We start from the raw sequence: 24473 nt of genomic DNA, 5'->3' as shown, positions 1-24473 counted from the left end.
TTGCAGTTGGTGTCCATGTTAGGAATAAAAGTTTGTGTGTAAAGATTTGTCTTTGTGGCTTCTTTGTTTCAGCTTTTGCAACATGGTAAGGTAATGCTGCTTCGAGAGATCTTGAAGATATTTATGGCCCTACTCACCTCTTGTATTAGGTCAAACCTTAGGATGGGGGGTTTAAGATGGTGCTAAGAAACCACCTATGAACCAATGAGAAGTCTTTTCCAACATGTTGGAAGGTCCGGGGCCTTACTTTCTGAAGTATTTGGTAGTTGTCCAAGCAGCTTATCTGATGGCTGTGCTTGGCATTTGTTTGTGTTGGTCCTGCCATGATCCAATCAAAATGGAGCCACTCTTCTTTGCCTTGAGAGTTAAGGAGGGGCTCTGCCATATACTGGCTTATGGAATGTCATCTGGTCCGATGGTTCACCACAATGGCCAGACTGGTTCGAACTGACAAAGTCTACGGTAACTCAGATAACCAGTCTGTACAACTGTGGTGGGAAGAATATCTCAGCATGCTATTCTGAGATGCGGGTTGGCGCTGTTTTGGCAGCATGAGGGGGGCCTACACAATATTAGGCAGGTGGTTTTAATGTTGTGGCTGATTTTCAAGTACTTAAATTATGATGCTTTTGGGAAAAAGATGAAATGTCGTTTCTAAGATGAAACATCATTTCAGTGATATAATTGGGCTTATAATGCTTTGGGGAAACAAGGCAGAGACAGACTGAAGTGACGAGCAAACTGCATCTTAATGAGGCATGTATTTTTCCGGATTTGTCTGCAAGCTAGGGTATGGCAACTGCCATACTCTGCCATATGCAAACGCCACCCCTGGTCAAGTTAATAACACATCCTGCCCAGATTACAAGTGCATGGCTGCATAAGCAGAGAGTGCTGGTGCTGACCTGCCCTGTCTCAAATTAAGAATGTGTGCTGCATTATGAAGCATAAAATATGGCAACGAAGGCTCTGTTCAATTGAGCAGCTGAAGATCTGCTTAATGGATGAATGGGGGACTATGACCCTATTATCTTTTCGTAAATCTAAAATGTCCCGACCAACATTTGGGCAATTTTACCACTTAGAAAATACTTAACTTTATAATATGTTTTTATTTTCATTTTAATGACTGTTACAAATTCTCAGTATTCATTTGTAAATTAGGTAGACACCTTTGAAATTTAAGGGACTGTGCCAGGTAAAGGGGTGGATTAGAGGATCAGGATTTTAAGAATTTAGTGGTGGCCAGTGGGGCTGCACAATATATAATTTTTTTCTGTATACAAATTAACTTGCAGTATGATATTTAATATGTATTCATCCATAAAGTTTATAAAGATAAAGGGAGCAGAAAATATTAGGCACGAATCTAGTATGTAACTAATATTTCATCTTTTTTGCACACAATGTATAGCCTACACTTTGCCAATACATGTTTTATTTTGCACAATGGAGAAGAACATCAGTGTAGATAGGAAAGCATGGTTTGTCTATAAAATACAGGAAATAAAAATAGATCTTCATGATCAAAATAGTGCTAGTAAATAAACAAGCTAATATTTAACGTGGTGGGGCAGAGGAGTACTAAATGAGACTTGTTATATAAGGAAATATTGTGCCTATAGACAATACACTTTCTTGCATTCTTAATATCAACATTTTAAAAAAATATCCTCCTTGCAATATGTCCCTAACAACTTTCAAACCAAACCTACGCCCTTGGTATATCATGTTTAATGGATGTTTAGACATTTTTAAAACAAGATAAAAATGCGGATTAATAATTTATTTTATTTTGTATGTTTTTTTTAGTTTTTTTTTTAAAGTTGGCATTTTCACAAGTGCTTGAAATGACTTGAAATTGTTATGCATCACTCCCTAAAAAAGCAGAATTTTATTATAAATCTATCATGTTGTGATCTCATTGGTTATCGCATCTCTTTGAAATCTATTATGCCTTGAATCATGTCATGTCAGGAAATAAAGAAATCCTAATGTAAATGTATTATATGTGTGTATATATATATATATATATTATATTATATTATATTATATTATATTTCCAACTCAGTCCTTAACATTTAAATAGTGCATTTAGGTTTCACAGTGTTGTCTAAGTCATGGCTCTTATATTTATTCTACACAATGGGAGGCCTTTTATGGGTTTCAATGTTGACATAAAAGTATGTGGGAAAACTGCATGTCCTTCAGACTGATGGCTTTTAACACTGATCTAGGATCCCTGAGAGTAATGTATTTACATGTATGGTATGTATTTTGGGACTGGTGAGAACCAGTGACCCACTACGGAGGGGTAAAGCTGTAAAGCTGCATGAAAAATGTATGCAACAAAACACTGCATTGAATTTCAATATGGAATGTTTGGATTTTACCCAATCTACATTGTAGTATTAAATGAACAAAAAGGGTATTATAAGATTTAGCAAGCATGTATAAGCTACTGTATATCAGTTTTTAAAGGAATGTTCAGGGTTCAATATGAGTTAAGCTCTATTAAGCTCTATTATTGACAGCATTTGTGGCATGATATCAATTACCAAGGAAATCCCGCCATGGGTTTTTAAAGCAAGTTGCAGTAATACAATGGAAGCAAACAGGGCCAACGTTCCAGAGGGTGTAAAAGCAGACATGTGACTCACACATTTACATGAAGCACTTACATGAATTATTCAGTGAAAACACATTTATTATTTGAGCTGTACAGTTGTCTAAATTGTCCTTTTTGAGGTGCGACTAATTTTCTAGGTGGATAAACTTCTGGTTATGTATTACTGAAGTAATTCCTGTTAGTGGAGTTTGCTTTGTATAAATAGTCCCCTTCTGGTGTCCTTGCTCATATCATGTATAAGTTGTCGGCTTTACCACTGTAATGTGATCATGACATTAAAACTGAGATTGGATATGCATGTAACTTTACACAGAAAAGACCAATAAGCCATTCGATTACACTAGTCTCATTTTAAGATGTAAAATGTCTTTAAAATAATATTAATGCATCTAAAAAGTTTTGTGGCTATACTTTTGAAAAAGTGTGTATTTTCAGACTGATCTCACTTTGAATTCGGTGACAGTAGATTTCAGTGGCCAAAGCTGGAAGTGCTGTTGAAGGACTGGGCATGTGTGAGGTCCCGTTTCTGGGTGAAATGTCTAAAGAGTGGCGTTTTTGTTGTATATTATGTGATACAGGTAATAGGAAAGTATATTTTATTAACCATACGCCATAACCCTAACCCCAACTCTAATCCTAACCATTAGAAACCCAAAGTACACTTCGATTTTGAAGGGAAAGCTCAGTGTCTGCTTACAGTCGAACACGAGCCTGTCAAAGTATACTCCATATGACTGCGCGCATACACAGGTGTCTGCCGCATGCGTGCTATGTCTATATGAGACACTGAACTATAGGAGTTTAGACCCATAAATTTGTCTTTATTGTCCTTCAGATTTGACAAATGCAGGTATCTCCTGACCTCCTCACACACGTGTTTTTAACATGCACCTCCACTGTTGACATTTTTACCTTTGTGTCCTGTTGTTTACCAGTGATTACATCTTCTACCGCATCTTCGTGACAACAATGGCTCAGTTAGAAAAACCGGGCTGCACGCGTTCAGTGCTCGAGCACTCTGCTGATGACGAGAATTGCGTAGCGCGTCCAGTATGCGGACACTCAGCGTTCGCGTCTGACTGAAGTATACTTTGGGCTTTAGAGGGAAAATGTAACCGCCAAATAATGCTCATCATTGTTTATGTGAACACAATGACTTCCTGGTTTTGACAGGACCAGAACCAGTGTCTCGGAGGTTGTTACTGTATATGCAGTTTTTGCTTTAAAGTAAAGCTAGGTGGTAATTGACATTATGCCATAAATGCTACTAATGCAACTTGTATTGAAAAGAGAAAATGTCTTAAAATTCTGCCCTTTTTTCATAATTTTAACAATTTATTTATTAAATGCAATAGACTGCCAAACTCTACTCTCGTTCTGTTTTGCAAACCCCAGCTTCAACTTCAAGCATTAAGAGTCAAACAAAAAAATGGGCATTATTAATGCTTTTTGGCCTAGCTTCAGACACCCATCATGTTTTATGGTTAGAATTCAGGGAAATGATTTAATGGAAAATGTTCAAGGCACTACCCTGGCTGATTCCGCTTTCCTTTTTCCCCCTGCAGTTTCACTTGCATACCTAATTCATGTTTACAAATGTTTCCCCTCTACAAGCGTGCACACACAAATATTCCCACTTTCCTTTTAGAGGTCATGGAAAGTTCTGCCCTGCAGGAACTGATTTATGAAATGCTAATATGCAATGAAATTGCATGGATGGGAAAACAGCTATTATGGATCTGTTGGAATCCCTGACATTTTTCTTCGCTTGGCACCATTTTATCACCATCTCTGTTAGCATTATGTCGACCAACAGCATGCATTAGGCAGTGCTCATAAATTAACTTAATCTCTTAAATTAACCATCATGGTGCGTATTAGGGTTAGGAATGGGGTACATGTGCATAACCTTTTAGAGTCAACCTGGAATAAAACTGTGCACATTATTTCAAAGAACTAAATATATTTGTTTTCATAATCTTTCATCAGAATGTAATAACTTGCTCCACCTTTCAAATGACTTTTCTTTTTGGCTGACATCATCAAGCCCTCTTTTCAACTGGTGGGTTGTGACCCAAAAAGGGGTCACAGGTCTGTTCTGACAGCATTATCACACAGAAAGGTGGAATGTTGCTTCCGAATATCCGAGTACCCTGACAACGACCACATTCAGCCAAGTTACAGACAATTAGCATCTCCCATCAGACAATTTAGCATTAATTTTAATGTGTTTACCTTTTCCTGTGGTGCTACTGAAACAACCTCAGAAACAGGTGTTCTAGTCCCATGGAAATGAGGAAGTAATAACATTGACATAATTAAACTTCAGCTCGATTCAGAGGATATAATTTCTCTCTAAGATTACATTTTACTCCACTGAGTGTTAAGGTTAGGGTGCATGGTTACCGTATTTTCCGGAAATAAAGTTGTACCAGACTATAAGTCGCACCTGGTTAAAATAACGTTGTTGAGAGAGAAAAAAACACAGAAAAGTCGCATCTGTATATAAATCACGCTGACAGAGGTTGCCCTGAGCAGGCACTAGGACCAGGGAGCAGCCACCCGAGTCTCGACTTCCCACAGCCATTCAGCAGCATTTTGGACATGCTTCATGGAGATTCCCTCAGGATTAACATGGTATCACGGTGTTTTCGGGCTTATTTTAGACGAGAGAGTCTGCTTTAAGTAATCATCTATATCATTTTTTTTCACATAATGTTTGTATTTCATGAAAAATACGTGACAAATAAGCCACATCTGTTGTAACTATGCTGTGTACAGATAAACAACTCTTAGTCTGTGAGTAAAGGGGCGGTCACACTAGGCATTGAGCATGCAAACATTTTTCGTACAACACAACGGACCAGGATATGATGTCACACGGGAGGACTTCCTTTTTCTCCCCAATTAGGAATGCCCAATTCCCAATGTACTCTAAGTCCTCATGGTGGTGCAGTGACTCAATCCGGGTGGCAGAGGACGAATCTCAGTTGCCTCCGTGTCTGAGTTTGTCAATCCGCGTATCTTATCACGTGGTTTGTTGAGTGCTTTACCGCAGAGACATAGCGTGTATGGAGGCTCACGCTATTCTCAGCAGCATCCACGCACAGCTCACCGCGCACCCCACCGAGAGTGAACTACATTATATCGACCACGAAGAGGTTACTCCATGTGACTCTACCCTCCCTAGCATCCGGGCCAATTTGGTTGCTTAGGAGACCTGGCTGGATTCACTCATCACGCCCTGGATTCAAACTTGCTACTCCAGGGGTGGTAGTCAGCGTCTTTACTCGCTGAGCTACCCAGGCCCTGGAGGTTAACACTTTTGAATCTATGCAAACATGCCTGATGGGAGATGGTGATTCTCAGTAACTTGGCAGAATGGGGTCAATGCCAGGATACCAGAACATTTGGTAGCAAAATGTTGATTTCCCATTTGATCATGTTAATAATTTGACATACCTGAAGAAAAAACAGTTGAGATCCACTGCACTGAAGTATGTCTTACCAGTAAAGCAATATTCACTCACTTTGTGTGAATGCTTACTTTAAACTGGTATTGCGATTCAGTCCTCGCTCATGATCAAGGATTCAGCTTGTCCTTGTCTTCTGGGACATACTGGAAAATGGAACACATGCCTGAGAACGAAAGGGGAGGATGCGGACCAGCCTGGGAAAGGAAACAGACGTCCAGGGTCTTTCCGAAAGCAAATTCCAACTCTAATTTACAACAAGAGTAACACTGACTCTAACATTGAGTGTGGATCACAGCACAGACGCTATACTTGAATTTATCCTCCAACAGGTGATGTAATTTGATGGGCTGATCAAAAGGCAAGGTAAGTGCAACATATGATTTTAAAGATTGGTGGTTTTGTTTTGAAAAGCTTTTTTTCCATTTTTGACAAATGTGATTTTTTTAATTACTATCCTTGCTGTATGGTCTATACAGACAGCTGTACCCCAAAGACAGAGACATCACAAACAAGATCTCTTTAATATCACAATAGGGACTATTTTCACATGTGCCTTCTCTAGAGTCTCTAAAAAAAATATCTCAAATTGTGTTGAGATTTGCCAAGATAGCAAAGTCTGCTATCAAATATCAGTAATATCAATATGATCTCCCAAGATAAAAGTATCTGAGATGTGCCATCCATTAATGTTATACCTCTATAGATTCATATGCAGTTAATGGCAACATTATTCCTCCCAACCAAGTAATTTTAGGGAAAACCTCTACGACAAAATTGATATTTTAGTAAGTCTCATGAAAAAGCAACCTCTGAGCAATCAAATTTACCTCTGGGCAGGGATCAGCTTTCCAAAAGGCATTTGAAATATATCAATATAAGCACTTGTTTTTCTGTACAGAAATTAAAGACAGGGACTTTCACACATGTTTCATAGTGAAAGATGGTGGGTGTAAAGAATTACAAAGGCTTACGAGTGCTTGCGGGAATAATGAGTCTTTTTGTAATATTTTGACACTGCTTGATCCCAGCTCAGAAACATGTTGGTGGAAAAATGTGTTCAATTAAATCAGGGCCAAAAGAAAATGCACATCTTGCTCATGTCAGTAAAAGTCAGGCAAACGTAGAAGATATAAATCACAAAATGTGGGAGACTCATCTAAACAAGTGCTCTGGAAACATGATGAAGTGAGCAAATGGATCTCAGCCATCGCGCTGTCAGGCGAACAAAGAGACCACTTATATATTGTGCTTTATGAGACCACCTTCTCACCCTGCTGAGGCTTGTGTTTCTCTTCAAGACAAAGTATATCCCTTAGGCCAATTGCACAGATCTGTTTGCAAGACATAACACCATTACAGCAGGTGTTGTTTGGAATATTAACAAACTTGCAGGTGCTCTGATTTTTTTAGAATTCTTTAGGAATGGACAGAAGAGAAGCTTTGGTGATTTCTACCAGTGTCATCATGTGTTTAGCATTTACAGGTAATCAAAACCACTCTGTATGTCTGTGTAAGGGGGTTCAGTGGAAAGGAGGAGGCGAGAACCGGCTTGACAACTTAAATAATAATTTAATAAACAACTTAAACACACAACCAAAAACCACACAGTACAGCTGCCTGCAATTCTCTCTCTCTCGAACTGTCGTCCCCGGCCGCCTTTATCCCTCGCACGCCCCATCAGGCTGATTGGGGACCGGGTGTGTCTCATTCCAGCCCGGCCCCACCCTCCTCGACTTTACACTCCTCCCTGCGTTGCCTCAGGCCGGGGAGCCCCCGGCATGACATACATCCCCCACCCTTCCTCTCCGGGGGGGGGGCGTGACTTACGCCCTGACTGCCGGCTGGTCATCCCCGCCTTCCTCGACCTGGGAGGAGACAGGATGGAAAAACAACAAAACAAAATGGCGAGGGAAAGGCCAACACGGAGCGACAGAGAGAGAGAGGAGAGAGAGAAAAAGAAACTCACCGGTTCTCTGATGCGCCGTCGCGTGATCCTCGATCACTACTCCACCCTCTCAGGCGGACTGCAGCCGCTCTTCCCCGGGCGGACCGGAGTCAGACCTCTGACCCCCAGCGGACAGAACGCCCCTCCGCGTTCCCGGCGTCCCGTGGGGACACTCCTCCGCCCCTGGCAGCGGCCCTACCACTCCAGGTGGTCGGGGAGTCGCTTCCCTCCTCCCCCCGCGGACGGCAGTCTTCTCTCGACCCCTCCACGTTCCCGGGGGACGGCAGGGCACTCCTCCTCCCCCGGCAGCGGCTCCCTCGCTCCAGGCGGTCGGGGAGTCCCGTCCCCACTCGCCTCGTGGACGGCGGCCATTCCCCGCATCCGGGTGGTCAGGCTACTCCGTCCCCCGTCGGACGGCAGCGGCGCTCCCCTGGGTGGACGGCAGTGTCGAGGACTCTGCGACGGGAATCCCTCCTCCTTCCCGGGTTTCGGCACCAGTGTAAGGGGGTTCAGTGGAAAGGAGGAGGCGAGAACCGGCTTGACAACTTAAATAATAATTTAATAAACAACTTAAACAAACACACAACCAAAAACCACACATTACAGCTGCCTGCAATTCTCTCTCTCTCGAACTGTCGTCCCCGGCCGCCTTTATCCCTAGCGTGCCCCATCAGGCTGATTGGGGTCCGGGTGTGTCTCATTCCAGCCCGGCCCCGCCCTCCTCGGCTCTACAGTCTGTTTTGTGAGAGATGCAACCAGTGTTGCGGAGTAACTAACTAAAAGTAGCGACGCTATTTGACTTAAAGCTTAAGTGCGTAATTTCTTTGCCCCTAGCGCAACCAAAGGGAATAGTACTTGTTTTCAAACAGGCTTCCTGGAGAAACTCTCTCCGTGTTCTATTGGTTGGACAGCGAGATAGTCCCGCCTCAAACTAATGCCATTGATTGAGTCAATGTTGCTGTGTCGGATACTCAAATAAACAGCAATGTTTTGAAAGTGCCACAGAGTCACAGTGTTAAGACTTTTTCACTGATTCATGAATCAACACTCCATTGAGTTTACAAAAGTCCTTGTATATGTCTTGTCCATAATTTTTAATATTTTATTTATGTAAATAAAAATTACAGCAGAGTTACTGCTGCTGCTTATCACTGTTTTCAGTTCAGCATTTTTTTATTAGTTCTATTTAGTATATATTTATTTGTTCACATTCATGCTGTCACCTAACAAAATTTCCTAATCGTTTTAGTACCAGAAAAATACTTTTGTTTTTCTGAAAATTTTCCAAAACATATCATCCCCTTGAATAGCTATAAAGGGATAGCTCTCTCAAAAATTTTAATTCTGTTTACTTATACTTAGTTACTCTCCCTCATGTTGTTCCAACCCATATGACTTTTTCTGTGAAACACAAAAGAAAATATTAGGCAGAATGCCGCAGTCACAATTCACTTTCATTATATGAAGAATAAAAAAAATAAAAAAAAGAAGTAAAAATGAATGAACATTAAGTCTAAAATTCTGCCTTACATTTCCTTGTGTTCCACAGAAAGTCATTAGGGTTTGAAACAACATGACAGTGAGTAAATGATGATGGAATTTTAATTTTTGCGTGAACTATTCCTTTAATGTAGTGCTAAATATTTTAGATTACGAGTAGCTTTACAAAGTAGTTTCAGAGTTTTTCAGAGTTGTTTCCCCACCACTGGATGCAACAGACCTATCCCATGACTCTCCATAGCCAAACAATGTAATTCGTTTTTAGAGGAAATGGTCATTTACAGACATCATCTTTTGCATTAATTATGCTTCTCTAATGGCTGTAATGTCTATTGCACCATTTCTTAATGCTTCTAATGCATTTGCATCATCTGTTGCTTTTTTTTTTTTTATCTCAGACTTGGTGAAGGGCGCAGGAGATGACGAATGCAGGAAAGTACCATGTGACAAAGCAACCTTTGATGATAGCGTTTATAAAAACTGTATTCTCCCATTTAATCAATCCATGGCAACGACTGACTACCAACTAAAATGTCCCTGGCCGAACACTAGAAGGTATCTATCTATCTGTCTATCTGTCTGTCCATAAAAAAAACTTATAAGGCCTATACAACCTTCAAACTTTTTTAAACATTTTAAGACTTTTTCTTAACAAACTTAACTTTTCTAGTTAGAGATGTGCTCTTCTCTCTTTGTCAAGTCATTCAGCTTCCCTGGGGTGCTCTTTGTAACATCAGATTTTCATGAAGTACAGTCATGCCAAAACACAGAACATGACTACAGAATGTTTGGACACTCTTCTTCACAACGGCTATCCCATGTGAATTGTCCAAAACCAAAATATTTAGCAATCTGTCCAAGTAATTATTCTGATGAGCTTGCTAAAGAATCCAAAAAGGAAAATTCAGTTATTCTTTACTCATCCTCATATTGTTCCAAGCCCACATGACTTGTTCTTTGTTCTGTGGAACACAGAAAGAGACATTTTGAAAACCATTTATCAATGGTTTCTGAACATGTATGACTTACTTTCTTCTGTGAAACTTTGGTGGATATTCTTCAAAAATCCACTTTTTGTGTTCCACCAATGAAAGAAAGTTGTACAGGTTTGGAATGACATGCAACACTTTTTGCATTTCCTTCAGTTTCTCAGAGACTTTTTGTACTGGAAAGCCAAAATTTTAATACATTAAACCCACATCTCTCAGCTACCCACCCAGACTGCTGTATCATGCGTACATATGATGATATACATAAAATGTATACTTGAATAGACAAAGTCAAATGTTGCAACTGACCCCATAAGAGGTCCACAGGGACAGTTGCAACATTCATTAAAATGTAATAAAATCATTCTTTAACATCATTTTGCAATTTCTTTATTTTATTTGGGCACAGACAGGGTCTTCACTAAGTTAAATTAACTGTCTAAAGACAAAAACTAGTAAAAGGAAAAACATATTCTCAAGTAACAAGTAACAACCATGTTTTGGTTAATTATTACAATAAATTTGAACTACAAAATCTTTTTTTTTTTAAATCAAAATCAAGACACTGAAATTCACTGAAATACTTCTGTGTACTTCTCTGAACTGAAATGTGTGTGTGTGTGTGTGTGTGTGTGTGTGTGTGTGTGTGTGTGTGTACAGTTAAATTGGCATACTGAAAACACAGAACAGATAAAATGTAGGTTACATTGTAGCCTAGTCTGAGTATTTACTTAAAAAAGGGGAGATACCTGGCTATTGAAAGATGTAAGTAGTTAGTAATTAATTACTTTTTAGAGTAACTTACACAATACTGGTTAAGCTTTTACATCAATGTTGTCATAGGGGACAGTTGCAACAGCATGCTATGCTAGCTTGACACAATAGCCTTGACACATGGTAGCTATGCCTTTTAGAAGCTAAGAAAACACTGATTAAAATGATATGACTTTATAATGCTTCACGCAAACAGATTAGACAGTATGACAAAAACTCTGAGCATGGAAAAAATTACTTTTTTACTTTAAAAATATTTTTTTTGGCAGAAGGAATGGTCACATGTGGCTGCTTTCTTCCAGAAAGTAGGAGGGGCTAACTGAGCATATGCAGTATGAGTATCATCACTCTAGCTCATTCCTGATTGGAGGAATAAGCCATGTTGCAACTGCCCCATGTTGCAACCGTCCCCGCTCTCCCCTAAATGATGACAGAATTTTCATGTTTGGTTAAAACTATCCCTTCAAGCAGGCAGCGTAAACACTGTAACAGTCCTAATGACGAACAAAGCAGTCATGATGTATTTCGCACATTCTTACGTGGGTGTTTGTGAATGAGAAATTGCTGTGCTTGCGTTCTTTGCTTGTGAAATTGATGTCTAAATAGTCTGCTGTTTCCTATGGGCTTGTAGATACTACATCGAGCTGATGATGTGCGTAGAGACTTTTGCAAACTTCACATGCTGCAAGCACGTTTCCTTCAGACACAAGATCTTCATGGAAATCCACCAGGTCTATTTCTCACTGTGCTCTTACATGAAGGATCCAGGTTTGCACATACTACTAGTGCTCATTGCGACCTGTGCCATCATCACGTTTATGATACCGCTCCTCTGCCAGTATTTCAAACTGCATGAGTCTAAACTGCCAGTGGAGGACCATTGACAGCCTAGTGCATAACATTTTTAGAATGAACAACACAATGGCTGAATCAAATTACTAGTATTCTCAGATGTTTTGATAGTGCTGGCCGAGATTAATCACAATACATTTGCAATGATTTTGTTTGATGATATAAAACAATGTATATATCAAACAATGATTTTAATGTTTTTGTTTTATTATTATTATTATTATTTGAATATGGTATTATTAATTATTTGTGATTTATTATTTATTAACCAGAAGTCTTAAAGGAATGTTTCGGGTTCAATACAAATTAAGCTCAATCGACAGCATTTGTGGCATAATGTTGATTACCACATACATTAATTTCGACTCGTCCCTCCTTTTCTTAAAAAAAAAAAAAAAAAAACAGTGAGACACTTACAATGGAAGTGAATGGGGTACATTTTTGAAGAGTTTAAACACAGAAATGTGAAGCTTATAATTTTGTAAAAGCACTTAGATTAGTTCTTCTGTTAAAACTTGTGTATTATTTGAGCTGTAAAGTTGTTTAAATGGTCATTTTTATAGTTATTTTAGGGTTTGTTGACATTTCATCGTCATGGTAACAAAGATGTAAAATTAGCTATAACTTTACATAGAAAATGTTAGTAAGTGATTTTATTACACAAAAATCATGTTTAAATGCATATTGTTTATGTCTTGTGGTTGTACTTCTGAAAAAGTTAATATTTTAACGTTCAAAAATTGGCCCCCATTCACTTCCATTGTAAGTGCCTCACTGGAACCAAGATTTTTGCTTTTTCTTTTTTTAAGAAAAGGAGGGATGTCAAAATAAATTTTTGTGGTAATCAATATTATGCCACAAATGCTGTCGATTGAGCTTAACTTGTATTGAACCCTGAGCATTCCTTTAAATATCCTGGTTCATTGTGCTGTCCGAAATAATTTTGCATGCTCAAGTTCTAGAGTGTCTCCCACTCCCTTAATACTGATTTAATATTTTTTCCTCTTTCACTCCCGATAATATACACTGTATATATATATCCATCATGCTTAAAATGTACCATTTTTTTTAGCTGTATTGCTCAGCCTTGACTCACTTACAGTAGCAACCTAGCATGTTAATTTACTCTACAAAACAGTGCAAAGACATCTGAAACACAATAAATATTTATTCTGAGACAAAAAAATAACAATTTGTTTTACAGTGCTCTGAAAACGTTCTTTTTACAGAATAGCAATGGCTACTGCTATTAAAATATTCACATAACATCATAATATTTTCAGTATTGCTAATGCTAAAGTAATACATTTTTTTTTTTTTTTTACCATATGAACTCAAAATGTTTGTCTTATTTTCTGACAAACTACACTTCTTAATTACAACCAGGCAACATTTGGAGATTTACTAGAGTTCTTTCTGACATGTTTAAAAAAAAAAAAAAAAAAAAACTACATCAAGTAAAAACCAAGGTGTTTTTTTCCCCCCTCTTCTATCAATCAATATTTGTCTGCAAGAGCTTAAAAATTAATTTTGGGGTATTTTCATCTGAATCTAATGTACAGAGTAAATTTGCAATTAACAGTTTGTATTACAGTATGTAACAGAGGTAAGTGTTTTCCTTTGTACAATGAATCGCTCAGTATCTTAAGCGTGTACTCTTTAAAGCAACACTTTTTTCCACCTAATGCACGGTTTAAGAACTGAGTAAACAGCTCTGTTAGAACAAAAACACTGGCTTTTGTATTGTCTCCCCTGTGTCTAGACTGCTGATTGTAAAATTCGTTGTGTATGAATGAGATTGATATAATCCGTCTGCAAACATTTCTGATTGTCATCCACTTTATCACAATGGCATTCAACATTCACAGCATTAAAAACAAAGTAAAAGGAAATGTAAGGAATCACAGTTCAGACCTTAAATTATACAGTAAAACATATTTCGCATGATCGGGTGGGTGGTCTGCACGACTAGGGTGGCATCATCCACCAACACCTGGCTCATTCAGACACTCATTGTGCCTTTCCACGATTCATACTATTTCCTTTTTAACTTATGGCTCCAGCATCTAAAAACCACCAACAGGATGTGGCAGTCTGTGCTTTTTGTCCAAATTGACAAAAACTGTTTTCCAACTTTTCATGACTCTAATATGACAGACGTGCCAGTGTCTTTGAGCTCCCAGAACACCTACACAAGTGTGTAATACAAAGAGGTTGTTAGATTTCCACACCACGCAAAAGTCTTCCAGATACTTGGTTAGTTGGAGAGACAACCTATCTGCTGCCGTGATAACAGCCAGGAAACCGCTTATAACAGTTACTGTATAACAACATTTTGCAGTTGGCTACATAGGCAGCATCCTAACAGAAATGAAACCTCAAAAGTGACTGATCTTAGTCAGAGTTGTGGCTTTGTGGTCAGTGTGGTCAGTCTTTGACATATTGAGCAATGGTGCTCATCTGGGAGACCCAGGTTCCAGTCTGGCCTGAGTAATGTTTCCTGTTCTCTCTCAACTATGTGTCTCAAAAAATCTCCTATGCTCTATGTCTGTGCATCAAACAAATAGCACTCCTCATGTAAAGTACACATGAGACTCCACTCCCAATTGATTTCAGTAGAATTTGGCATTAGCCTGTTGCTAAGCTTACAGCATGATACTCTAGTAAGCATAAAAATGCACAAATATTCAGCCTAATCTAATTAAAATGACGTGGCTGTGGTGACATTTTTGCAAAATCATTTTCGTGGTTCATGACACATCGCAGCACTTTCGAGGTGAAAAGTAAAAATAAAAAAAAAACAGGGTACATTTTCCCACAAACAGATGAGGTTTTTAATGTTAATGCTCTATCGAGTTTCAAATAAAAAAAACCTAACATAAAAGCAAATGTGAATTGAAAAACACAATTGCAGAAGCAGCCACCTCATTCCGTGGTGTTTCTATGAAACTTTAGGCCAACTAAAAGTAGTTGGTTATGTAATGCAAATATTTGCCTTACAAGTCATGCAAAAATCTGGGTTACAGTGAGGCATTTACCATAGAAGTGAATGGGACCAGTTCGTAAATGTTAAAATACTCACTGTATCAAAAGTATAGCCACAAGACATAAACAATATGCATTAGTCATAAGATAATATTGTGTGAGAAACAAGGTGAAAAGTAAGTGTTTATGAACTGATAATCTGTCCTTTAACTTGTGATTTGGTGAAAGTGAATGAAAGTCATTGTTGTAGCACCACTAGTGTTCATTTCACTAGGAAATGATACAAACAATGAGTCACATAAAAATAATTTAGCAAAAGTGTAGGTGTAACTGATCCTGCTTGACCCCCTCTGAACAGGATTCAAACCAGCATCTCTGGCATGGGAGGCGGGCGTGCTAGTGTCAGTCGCTAGTGCCAGGGGAGTGAGGTTTACAAATACCGCACAGCTATCATGTACCAGCTGGCTCCCGTTACATACTGTAGATATAGTACTGTGATTCTGTGAGACCAGGTTACAAATATTGGGTAAAATTATCCATAAAATAAAAGCAAAAATTATTGATACAAATAATGATATATACTCTTGAATGTGAAATCTCTAAAAAGTTGGGTTTTTATATTAACTCTATAGATAAAATCTTGTAACTAGTGCAACTGTGTGCAAGAGGATTTCTGGTTGCCGCAATATTTCAGAGTGGGAGACAAAGATGGACAAATTCAATACAGGGAGCCTCTGGAACACGTGTAGATTACCCTTTTCAATAAATACACTTTAAACTATTAACTCCAAAGAGCAGCTGCTATAAGAGCAACCAACAAGCTTTATCTCAACCTTATAGGAAAAACTAATCACAAAGGAGACCTTTAAAATCAGAATTATTTATCGTAGATTGCTGCTTCTTGGATGTTTCACGAGAACACGACCCCAGTAATCTCAGAAGTGTCTCCTCTAGAGTTTCAGCTCTCCATAATGTCAGAAACTGTTCAGATTTAGCAAAAAAATTACCAAAGGTTGCAATAAAAAGTCAGAAATTGCACGATAAATGCAAATATTCCAAGACCAAATTATCTGAGCTATGCTATCCACATTCATTTTATAGCACTCTACTCTTACTGTATGTCAATAATTGTCTAAATGTGGGTCTATTTTAGGACAAAGTCTCCTGATTAATCCTCTGGGAACCAAACATCTGTTGCTTGATATATCTGAAAAACTTGGCCAGAACCTCACAAGCCATGTATTCGACTCTGTAGCAATAACAGCAAGCCTGTCTTAATCTCATTTCATCTTTCAGATACATCCCTAATAATAAGCAAAAATATTTGGTTAACAATATTTATTTACCCTTTGGGCATATGTACAGAGCTATCGAATAGCTCGACTAAAGTTACAAGGTGAAAGACATCTGATGTGTGATTTCATATTGAGTGCTTCAAAGGCCTGCCATTCACGACCACACGTCTCTTTGTACAACCTGACAGCATTGAGAGCAGTACTTCATCTTGAGCTTTCCAAGAAACTACAAGTCTTTTTGTAGTACATAATATATTCCTATATTGCACAATTTCCTCATGTTTTTATGCTAAAAACGAGAGAAAAAAGACCAAACGAAACACATGTGGACTATGTGATGAAACGAGCTAGCTCTAGCGTGACTAGCCCCAGAAGTTTGTATTATGCCCAAACAAATTCAATACAAGCATGGACAGCACATCATTTACTGCCCAAAGGGCAACCTTCCATAATGACAATCCTCAGGATCTATGAAATGCTTAGGCCTGTTATCTAGTCAGTCTGATTGATAATACTGGAATACTTTTAAATGTCATGACCTGCTGTTTGTAAAGTGAGAGAAAATTCCTTTAAATGAAAATGCAAAGAGAATTCTGAAAATCATGGCTGGGTGTAAGGGGGGCTAGGAGGGGCATTGCCCCCTTAGATTTGCACCGAGCCTGAAACCCCCAGAAACTTCTGATGCCCCCACCCTGACTGACAGTGAAACAATCCTGGGGCACTCTGCCCTCCTGGCTGATGGCTAAAGGATCAACTCTGGCCCCCCTAAACATACAAGCATACAAGTGCCCCAGCAAAGATTGCATCCTAGTACCGACCCTTGTGAAAATATTAAAATGAAATCTGTAATTTCTAGGCCATTAGCATCACCTAACGTAGCTGCAAAAAATAATGACTCTTTTCAAACAGATTTCCCGAACACTCCCCGAACAGATAGTCCCACCTCCAAAATCATGCCATCAGTTGAGACAATGTTGCTGCGTCAGGCTGGTTGGGTTGCTCAATCAAACAGAACAATGTTTTGAAACTGCCACAGGGCAACAGTGTTTGCACTTTTGGGGAATTCAACCTAGAAATGGCTTAGTTGTCTCAGCATATTAAATTGAATGTAAGTTGGATACATGGTAAGTTGAGCATGGACTTGTTGGCTTGGTGAACATTTTAAAAGGTCATGCACTCCCTTTTAAAGTAGCTAAAGTTTGACGATTGGGCCCAAGGCCAGGTAGCTGTCCTCTGTGACCCTGACCAACAATTTGGCAGCACATTTCATTGGAGTAAAATTCTCCTGCCTCAAGCCTAAACTGTAGTGATAAGTGCATCCATATTCACTGGCAGTTTGACAGCCTTTGGACTCACATTGATTCAGAAAGTTATAATTTTATGCAATCAGTGAAATCCAAGTTTCTATGACTTTAACCTATTTCAGCTGAACTGTTCCCATAAAGAATGAAATGCAGTGAAATGGCATAAAAATGGAATTAGTTCCCTGAAAACGTTTATCTATTAAAAACACACACTCACACATACACACAAATAAATATAAAAACAACAACAAGACAATTGGGCAATACATCCTATATAAAATCGAATGCTAAATTTCTATATAGCAAGAAAACTTTTGAACAGCCCAAACAAAAATACATATTTTTGGAAACAATTTCAAATAAAATCACTTTTTTAACGACTCTTTGTTTTCACAGGAAATTCTGTCCTTTCCATAAAAGGTGCTGTAAGTGGTGTTCATTATGTACAATAATGCAGTACAAGGCAACTTAGATCTACAGGCAGTGAGGCTTGTCCAGACATGCTGTGTGCAAAACTACCAGCTGGGAAGAATAGGGGTTTTGATTAGCCCCATAACATAAGAGCCAACCTATTGGATTAGTCTCGCCTTCATTGCACATTGCAGCTCTAAACTTTAATAGAATGTGAGGTCTAAGGGTCATATCTCATTGTATATTTAAAGCTCACTGGGCATCAGCACATGTAGGGGGGTTAGGCACAGAGAAAAAAATAAAAAGAAGTATCCAAAATATGGTCAGTTTTTTGTTTTTTTTTTGTTGTTTTTTTTATATTAGATGATTAAAATATTTTAAAGTATCCTGGAAGAAGGCAGTACACCAGAGTTCATCAAATTTCATACACCTTTGCCAACAGAAACCATTATCCAGAGGTCTGCGTTTGATTAATCAGTAAGGAGGTTTGCCGTTTTGTGTGTCCTGTGTCTAGACAAGCATGTGGATCTCGTTGTATTCATCACGACCATCTTCATCAAAATTGGGCGTGTCCTCATCTGCATCCAACTGCAAGGAAAATAACACTTTAATCACATGATCCTTAAAATATTGCGGGTTCAATTCAAGTTAGGCTCAATCGACAGCATTTGTGGCATAATGTTAATTATCACAAAAAATTATTTCAACTCAGTCCTCCTTTTCTCCAAAAAAAAAATAAATAAAAAGAAAGAAAAAATTGAGGTTACAGAGTGGCACTTACAATGGAAGAGAATGTGGCCATTTTTTTTAGGGGGAGGGATAAAAAAGGCAGAAATGTGAACCTTACAATTTTATGAAAGAATTTTTCTTGTGTATTTATATACAGGGTTGGGGAGTAACGAAATACATGTAATGGGATTACGTATATAAAATACAAAATATAAGTGAATGTATTCCACTACAGTTACAATTTAAATCATCTGTAATTAGAATACAGTTACATTCAAAAAGTATTTTGATTACTGAAGAGATTACTTTGCATTTTATTGTCATTTGTTTCATTTAATATTTAGTCCTTTCAGATGGAAAACATTTATACATATAAATGATGCGATCCAAAGTGCATTTGAACAGCGGTGAAACACTTTCTTATGAAGTGTTACATTCATACGAGCAGACAGAGAAGTAAGTTTGAAGTAAGTTTGGAGCAGAAGAAATAGAAATAAACCTTGTGTAAACTGTCATCTTTACGCTAAGCTAAAATGCTATTTATAGCCATTTTACATGCACGTTACCAGGCACCATCATATTTTTTATCAAGAAAATTCACGTTGGATCATAATTTATTTTTTTCTAGTAAGACCTTTGATATTAGTGCAAAAATCTTATTCTTGATAATAATTTTTGTATTGTTTTCCTGTAAAAGTATCTAAAAATCCTTAAAACAAGATAAATTAGATTTATCTTGTTTTTAAAATTAAAACAAGTGAAAAAATCTACCAGTGCTGAAGAAGTAATCCAAAGTATTTAGAATACGTTACTGACCTTGAGTAATCTAATGGAATATGTTACAAATGACATTTTACAGCATGTATTCTGTAATCTGTAGTGGAATACATTTCAAAAGTAACCCTCCCAACCCTGATTATATGAGATGTAAAGTTGTTTAAATTGCCATTTTTACAGTTGTTTTAGGGGTATTATGGTTTACGCCATTACATCATCATGGCAACGAAGTTGTAAAAGTGGATATAACTTTAAAAAAAAAGCTTAGTAAGTGATTTTATCGCACTAAAATCATGTTAGCATGCATATTGTTTATGTCTCGTGGCTATACTTTTGATACAGTGAGTATTTTAACGTTTATGAATTGGTCCCATTCACTTCTATTGTAAATGCCTCTCGCGTTTTTTAACACAAAGCAGGGGCATGACAAAATTTATTATTTTGGTAATTAACATTATTCCCACAAATACTGTCGATTGAGCTTAACTTGTTTTACACTCTGAATATTCCTTTAAATGGAGTTAAGAATTTTAAAATAAATGTTCCCCAAACCCACACTAGGTGAAAGCAGACAAGACTTTGGAATATATAGTGAAGGGTTGTCAACATGAGACCCACATTTTAATAGTCCATACCAACATCAGTCAACATTCCTTGATACCAATTAACTGAAGATGATTTTAGTGCTGTAAAATCAGCGTTTCATCGCCATTGCAGCGTTTACAAAGATTACATGCTTTACTGGCGATACAACGTCAAGCCAACGAAGCTGTATATTTGGACATAACTTTACACAGATAAATTAGTAAGTGATTTTACCACTAAAATTATTTTAACATGCATAGGGGTCTATTTTTGTGAGTGTGCAAAGCGCAGTGCTATGCGCTACGTCTTATCCAATTTTCATGAGAGCGCTAATTGTAAGTGCAATTTTTATGCCAGCACAAAGCGCAAATGGGCATTGGTGGGAGTGTCTGCCCTATTGTGGTTGTATGCGCGCAAACTGTGGGTGTATTTTATGTTAATGAAGTGGCGCAAAGCGCAATTTGCTGTTTTTCTGAGAAATAGGTTGTTGGGCTAAGATGTTTCAATATCACCTCTTAACTCAGTGCAAAGTTCAAATTCAGTTCCTGCATTTGCAGGTTGGAGATTCCACCAGCAGGTGGTAATAAAGTTCATATCCAAATTCTGAAAGTACAGAACATCAAATAATGTCCCTGACAATCGCAATTTTTCAGGGGTAATCGCTTGAGATTTGTATTAAACTTTCTAGAGGTCATGGTTTATTTTTTCAATTATTTTTATTGCTATGTTTATACTGTATGTATGTATTATTATTGTATATTTACAATTGTATTTAAGATTTAATTTTTATCCTACTAGTAATTTTTCACCTGTTGTTGAGATTGATTTTTAAGTCACTGCAATAGGGGCTGGTGGATTGTTGTATGATTTTTGTACCACATTATTTTGATTATATTTTTGTTTCATTTAAATTGTATTTTGAATTTAGAAATATTTTTGGTTTATTTTTTTGTGTTTGAATACATGAATTAATTTTTTTTAAATCAAAATCGACCGGTAGAAGTGAAGTGCGTGCCGATATAGCCATGTACTAGCCATGATTTGTGTGTCAGTAGATGAAAATTATTAATAATACTTACATTCCCTATAATTTAACTGAGCGTACATCCAAATTCAGATGAGAATTACATTTTCTATGCGTATAAAAGGAGCGTGTCACTGTCACAGAAATTGACTGGCATTCATTAAGGATGCAGTTAATACACATTTTATATTCTTCTAATTCATTGCATACAGTCAATTTACACAACCAACTTCTTATGAATGTGCTGTCTTTGTTTATATCACTGTTGCTTGACAGGGTATGGACTATAATAGGACGCAGATGGTGGAAATCCCAGAGAAGAACCTCAGAATTCAATTGCACTTAATCCAGCACATTTGTGTGTTGCGTGAGCGATTACACCAAACCTTCTTGTGTGTAGACTTAGCGCATGCTTGCACGAAAATACCAAAATTTCATGGCCATGCCCACTGACTTTGTGCTTATGACTTATGGCATAGCGCTGCGCTTAATGCTAGAACTCTTAAAATAGGGCTGTAACGGGTTCAGGATGGGCAAGGAGGCGGCGGGAACCGGCAGAACAGTCAACAGAACTTTAAAGACATAAATGAACTTAAAACAACATAAAACACACAGACGCACGCATACACGCACACACACACACACACACACACACACACACACACACACACACACACACACACACACACACACACACACAGCAACCGCGAGTGTATCTCTCTCTCTCGAACTGCCATCTCCAGCTCCCCTTTATCTCTCTCTCCCTCTGATTAGGTGACTCAGCGCCAGCCGTGCACCCTCACGGCCCGGCCACGCCCTCCTCCTCATCACAAGGGCCCATATTGTTTATTTTGAGACTATACTTTTAAAACAGTGAGTATATTATTGTTTATGGACTTGCCCCATTCACTCCCATTGCCTCACTGTAGCCACGATTTTTGCCTTGTTTTTTTAGGGACATGTAGAAATCCTTTCTTGGTGGTAATCAACATTATGTCAAAATTGCTGTCATTTGAGCTTAATTTGAATTGAACCTGAAATAGTCCTTTAAAACCAGGTGCACATAGACGAACCAGTGCAACATGAATAAGCAGAACCCACCGCTGCAAGCTCTCTCTCCTCAAAGATCCTGGTGAGGATGAGTCTCCGCAGAGGTACAGTCATGATTAGGATGAAGGGAAAGGCCAGGGAGACTACAGTCGACTTTACCACCCACAGCAGGATGATACACAACAACTGAATGATGGTGAACAGATTCATGCGCCATGTCTTCACCTGTACAGAAACAAATCATGTCTAGAATTACAAGTATTTGGTTTGCCTCCCTTTTGCTTTAATGACAGCATGCACTCGAGCTAGCATGAACACCACAAGTGTGTGCAAAACCTGATGATCCATGTTATCCAGCATGATACATTTACTTACATTAGATTATTTGATTAGTGACAGACATAGTGCAACATCTTAAATATTACTTATTTAATTAATATCATAATGATTTTTTTGTCTATTTGTTTTAAGTGTTTCAAAATCCTACAACTTTCTGTCTATTTCCAGGTTTAAATAAGATTTTAAATCCCAGATTTTCAGTGCGATCTCACAAGACAAGGTTTATATTGTTGATGTTTATCAAATAGTGCAAAAGTATATGGTGATTTTTGTGCCACCTTCAATAGCTTTCAAATTAAATCCAAACTTGTAGCATATACCAAATGGAAATCAAACACAAACACAGATAAGTGGTTACCTTGGTAACATAGATGTGGTCAGGGTGATGTTTGGCAGGTGTAACCATGAGTGTGATTCGCTCATACAGCTGGATACCAGTGAGAGACGTGATGCCCATGTACAGAAATATCCCAAACAGCACAGCCAAAGGAATATGACGAAGTAAATCTGTCATTACTATAGACATACCTGCCGACACAAAGACAATACAAGAGAGTGTTAGCATATTTGAATATTGTTATTTTTGCAATTTTATTTGGTGCTACTAGTGGTGCAGAAATCAAAGGCATAACCACTAAATGTATTAAAATTAAAATTAAAATTAATAATCGCCATTAACAATTCTTCTGTAATATACACTCCCCGAACACCTTATTAGGAATACTATGGTCCTAATAAAGTGCCTGACATGGTCTTCCACTGTTGTAGCCCATCCACCTCAAGGTTCGACATGTTGTGCATTCTGAGATGCTATTCTGCTCTCTACAATTGTATAGAGGGGTTATATGAGTTACCGTAGCCTTTCTGTCAGCTCGAACCAGTCTGGCCATTCTCTGTTAACCTCTGTCATCAACAAGGCATTTCCGTCCACAGAACTGCCACTCACTGAATGTTTTTTTTTTTTTTTTTACCATTCTAAGTAAACTCTAGAGACTTTTGTGCATGAAAATACCAGAAGATCAGCAGTTACAGAAATACTCAAAGCAGCCTGTCTGGCACCAACAATCATGCCATGGTCAAAATCACTGAAATCAAAAAAATGTTCCCCATTCTGATGTTGAGTTGATGTGAACATTAACTGAAGCTCCTGACCTGCATCTGCATGATTTTATGCACTGCACTGCTATCACACTATTGGCTGGTTAGATAATCACATGAATAAGTAGGTGTACAGGTGTACCTAATAAAGTGCTCAGTGAGTGTAGTTCATTAGACTAACTGTATGCTTTTTAAGGTTTACAAGCAACATAGTAACTTTTTTGAAGGGGCTTTCACACCGAACACACTTTTGCTTCTGTCTGCACTGTTTTTCTATGTAAACATGCTTGTGCCATGTCTCGCTGCTTTTTCTGGTCTCTCGCAGTGACGCTAGTGTTAGATGACGTGCCAAGTTAATATGAACTTCAACTTTTAAAAACACATCAAGAGACACCTGCATTCTGTTCTGTTGTGCTGCGGATAGCTTTTTCAATGCAAGAATGCATTAGGTCTAAATGGCCCCTTAATATACAATGTACAGTCACATGGGGCGTGTTTATCTGCATTTTTACAGTAGCTTTGAACATGGCTCATCCAAACACAATTTAGAGTCAGATTTAGGCCACATCCACACAAATAAGATTTCGTTTGAAAACTCATTGATTTTGCCACGTTTACGCCTCTCATGCACACTGGAACAGGGTTTCCTCCACTGAAAAATTTACTTACGAAAGCACTCTTTAGTAGTACATACTTGGGAAAACTATGATG

The 24473-nt window shown here is 38.1% G+C and overlaps 1 protein-coding gene across 1 annotated transcript in view; it reads right to left on the bottom strand.

Annotated features, from left to right (window-relative positions):
- Positions 1-12508: 12508 nt before the first annotated feature.
- The window catches only part of LOC127448302 (anion exchange protein 3-like), a 98740-nt gene continuing 86775 nt past the window's right edge, over positions 12509-24473 (bottom strand). The window contains exons 20-22 of the mRNA XM_051710730.1: positions 23023-23192; positions 22377-22550; positions 12509-18748 (exon numbers count right to left, since the gene is read on the bottom strand). Of these exons, the coding sequence (XP_051566690.1) occupies positions 18671-18748; positions 22377-22550; positions 23023-23192 (422 nt within the window). The 3' untranslated portion in view covers positions 12509-18670. The remainder of the gene's footprint in view (positions 18749-22376; positions 22551-23022; positions 23193-24473) is intronic.

This window comes from Myxocyprinus asiaticus, chromosome 11 (genome assembly GCF_019703515.2).
Source record: "Myxocyprinus asiaticus isolate MX2 ecotype Aquarium Trade chromosome 11, UBuf_Myxa_2, whole genome shotgun sequence".
In the NCBI taxonomy this organism is placed as follows: Eukaryota; Metazoa; Chordata; class Actinopteri; order Cypriniformes; family Catostomidae; genus Myxocyprinus; species Myxocyprinus asiaticus.
The sequence above is the reverse complement of the archived record's forward strand: the minus strand, read 5'-3'. Positions and strand labels throughout refer to the sequence as shown.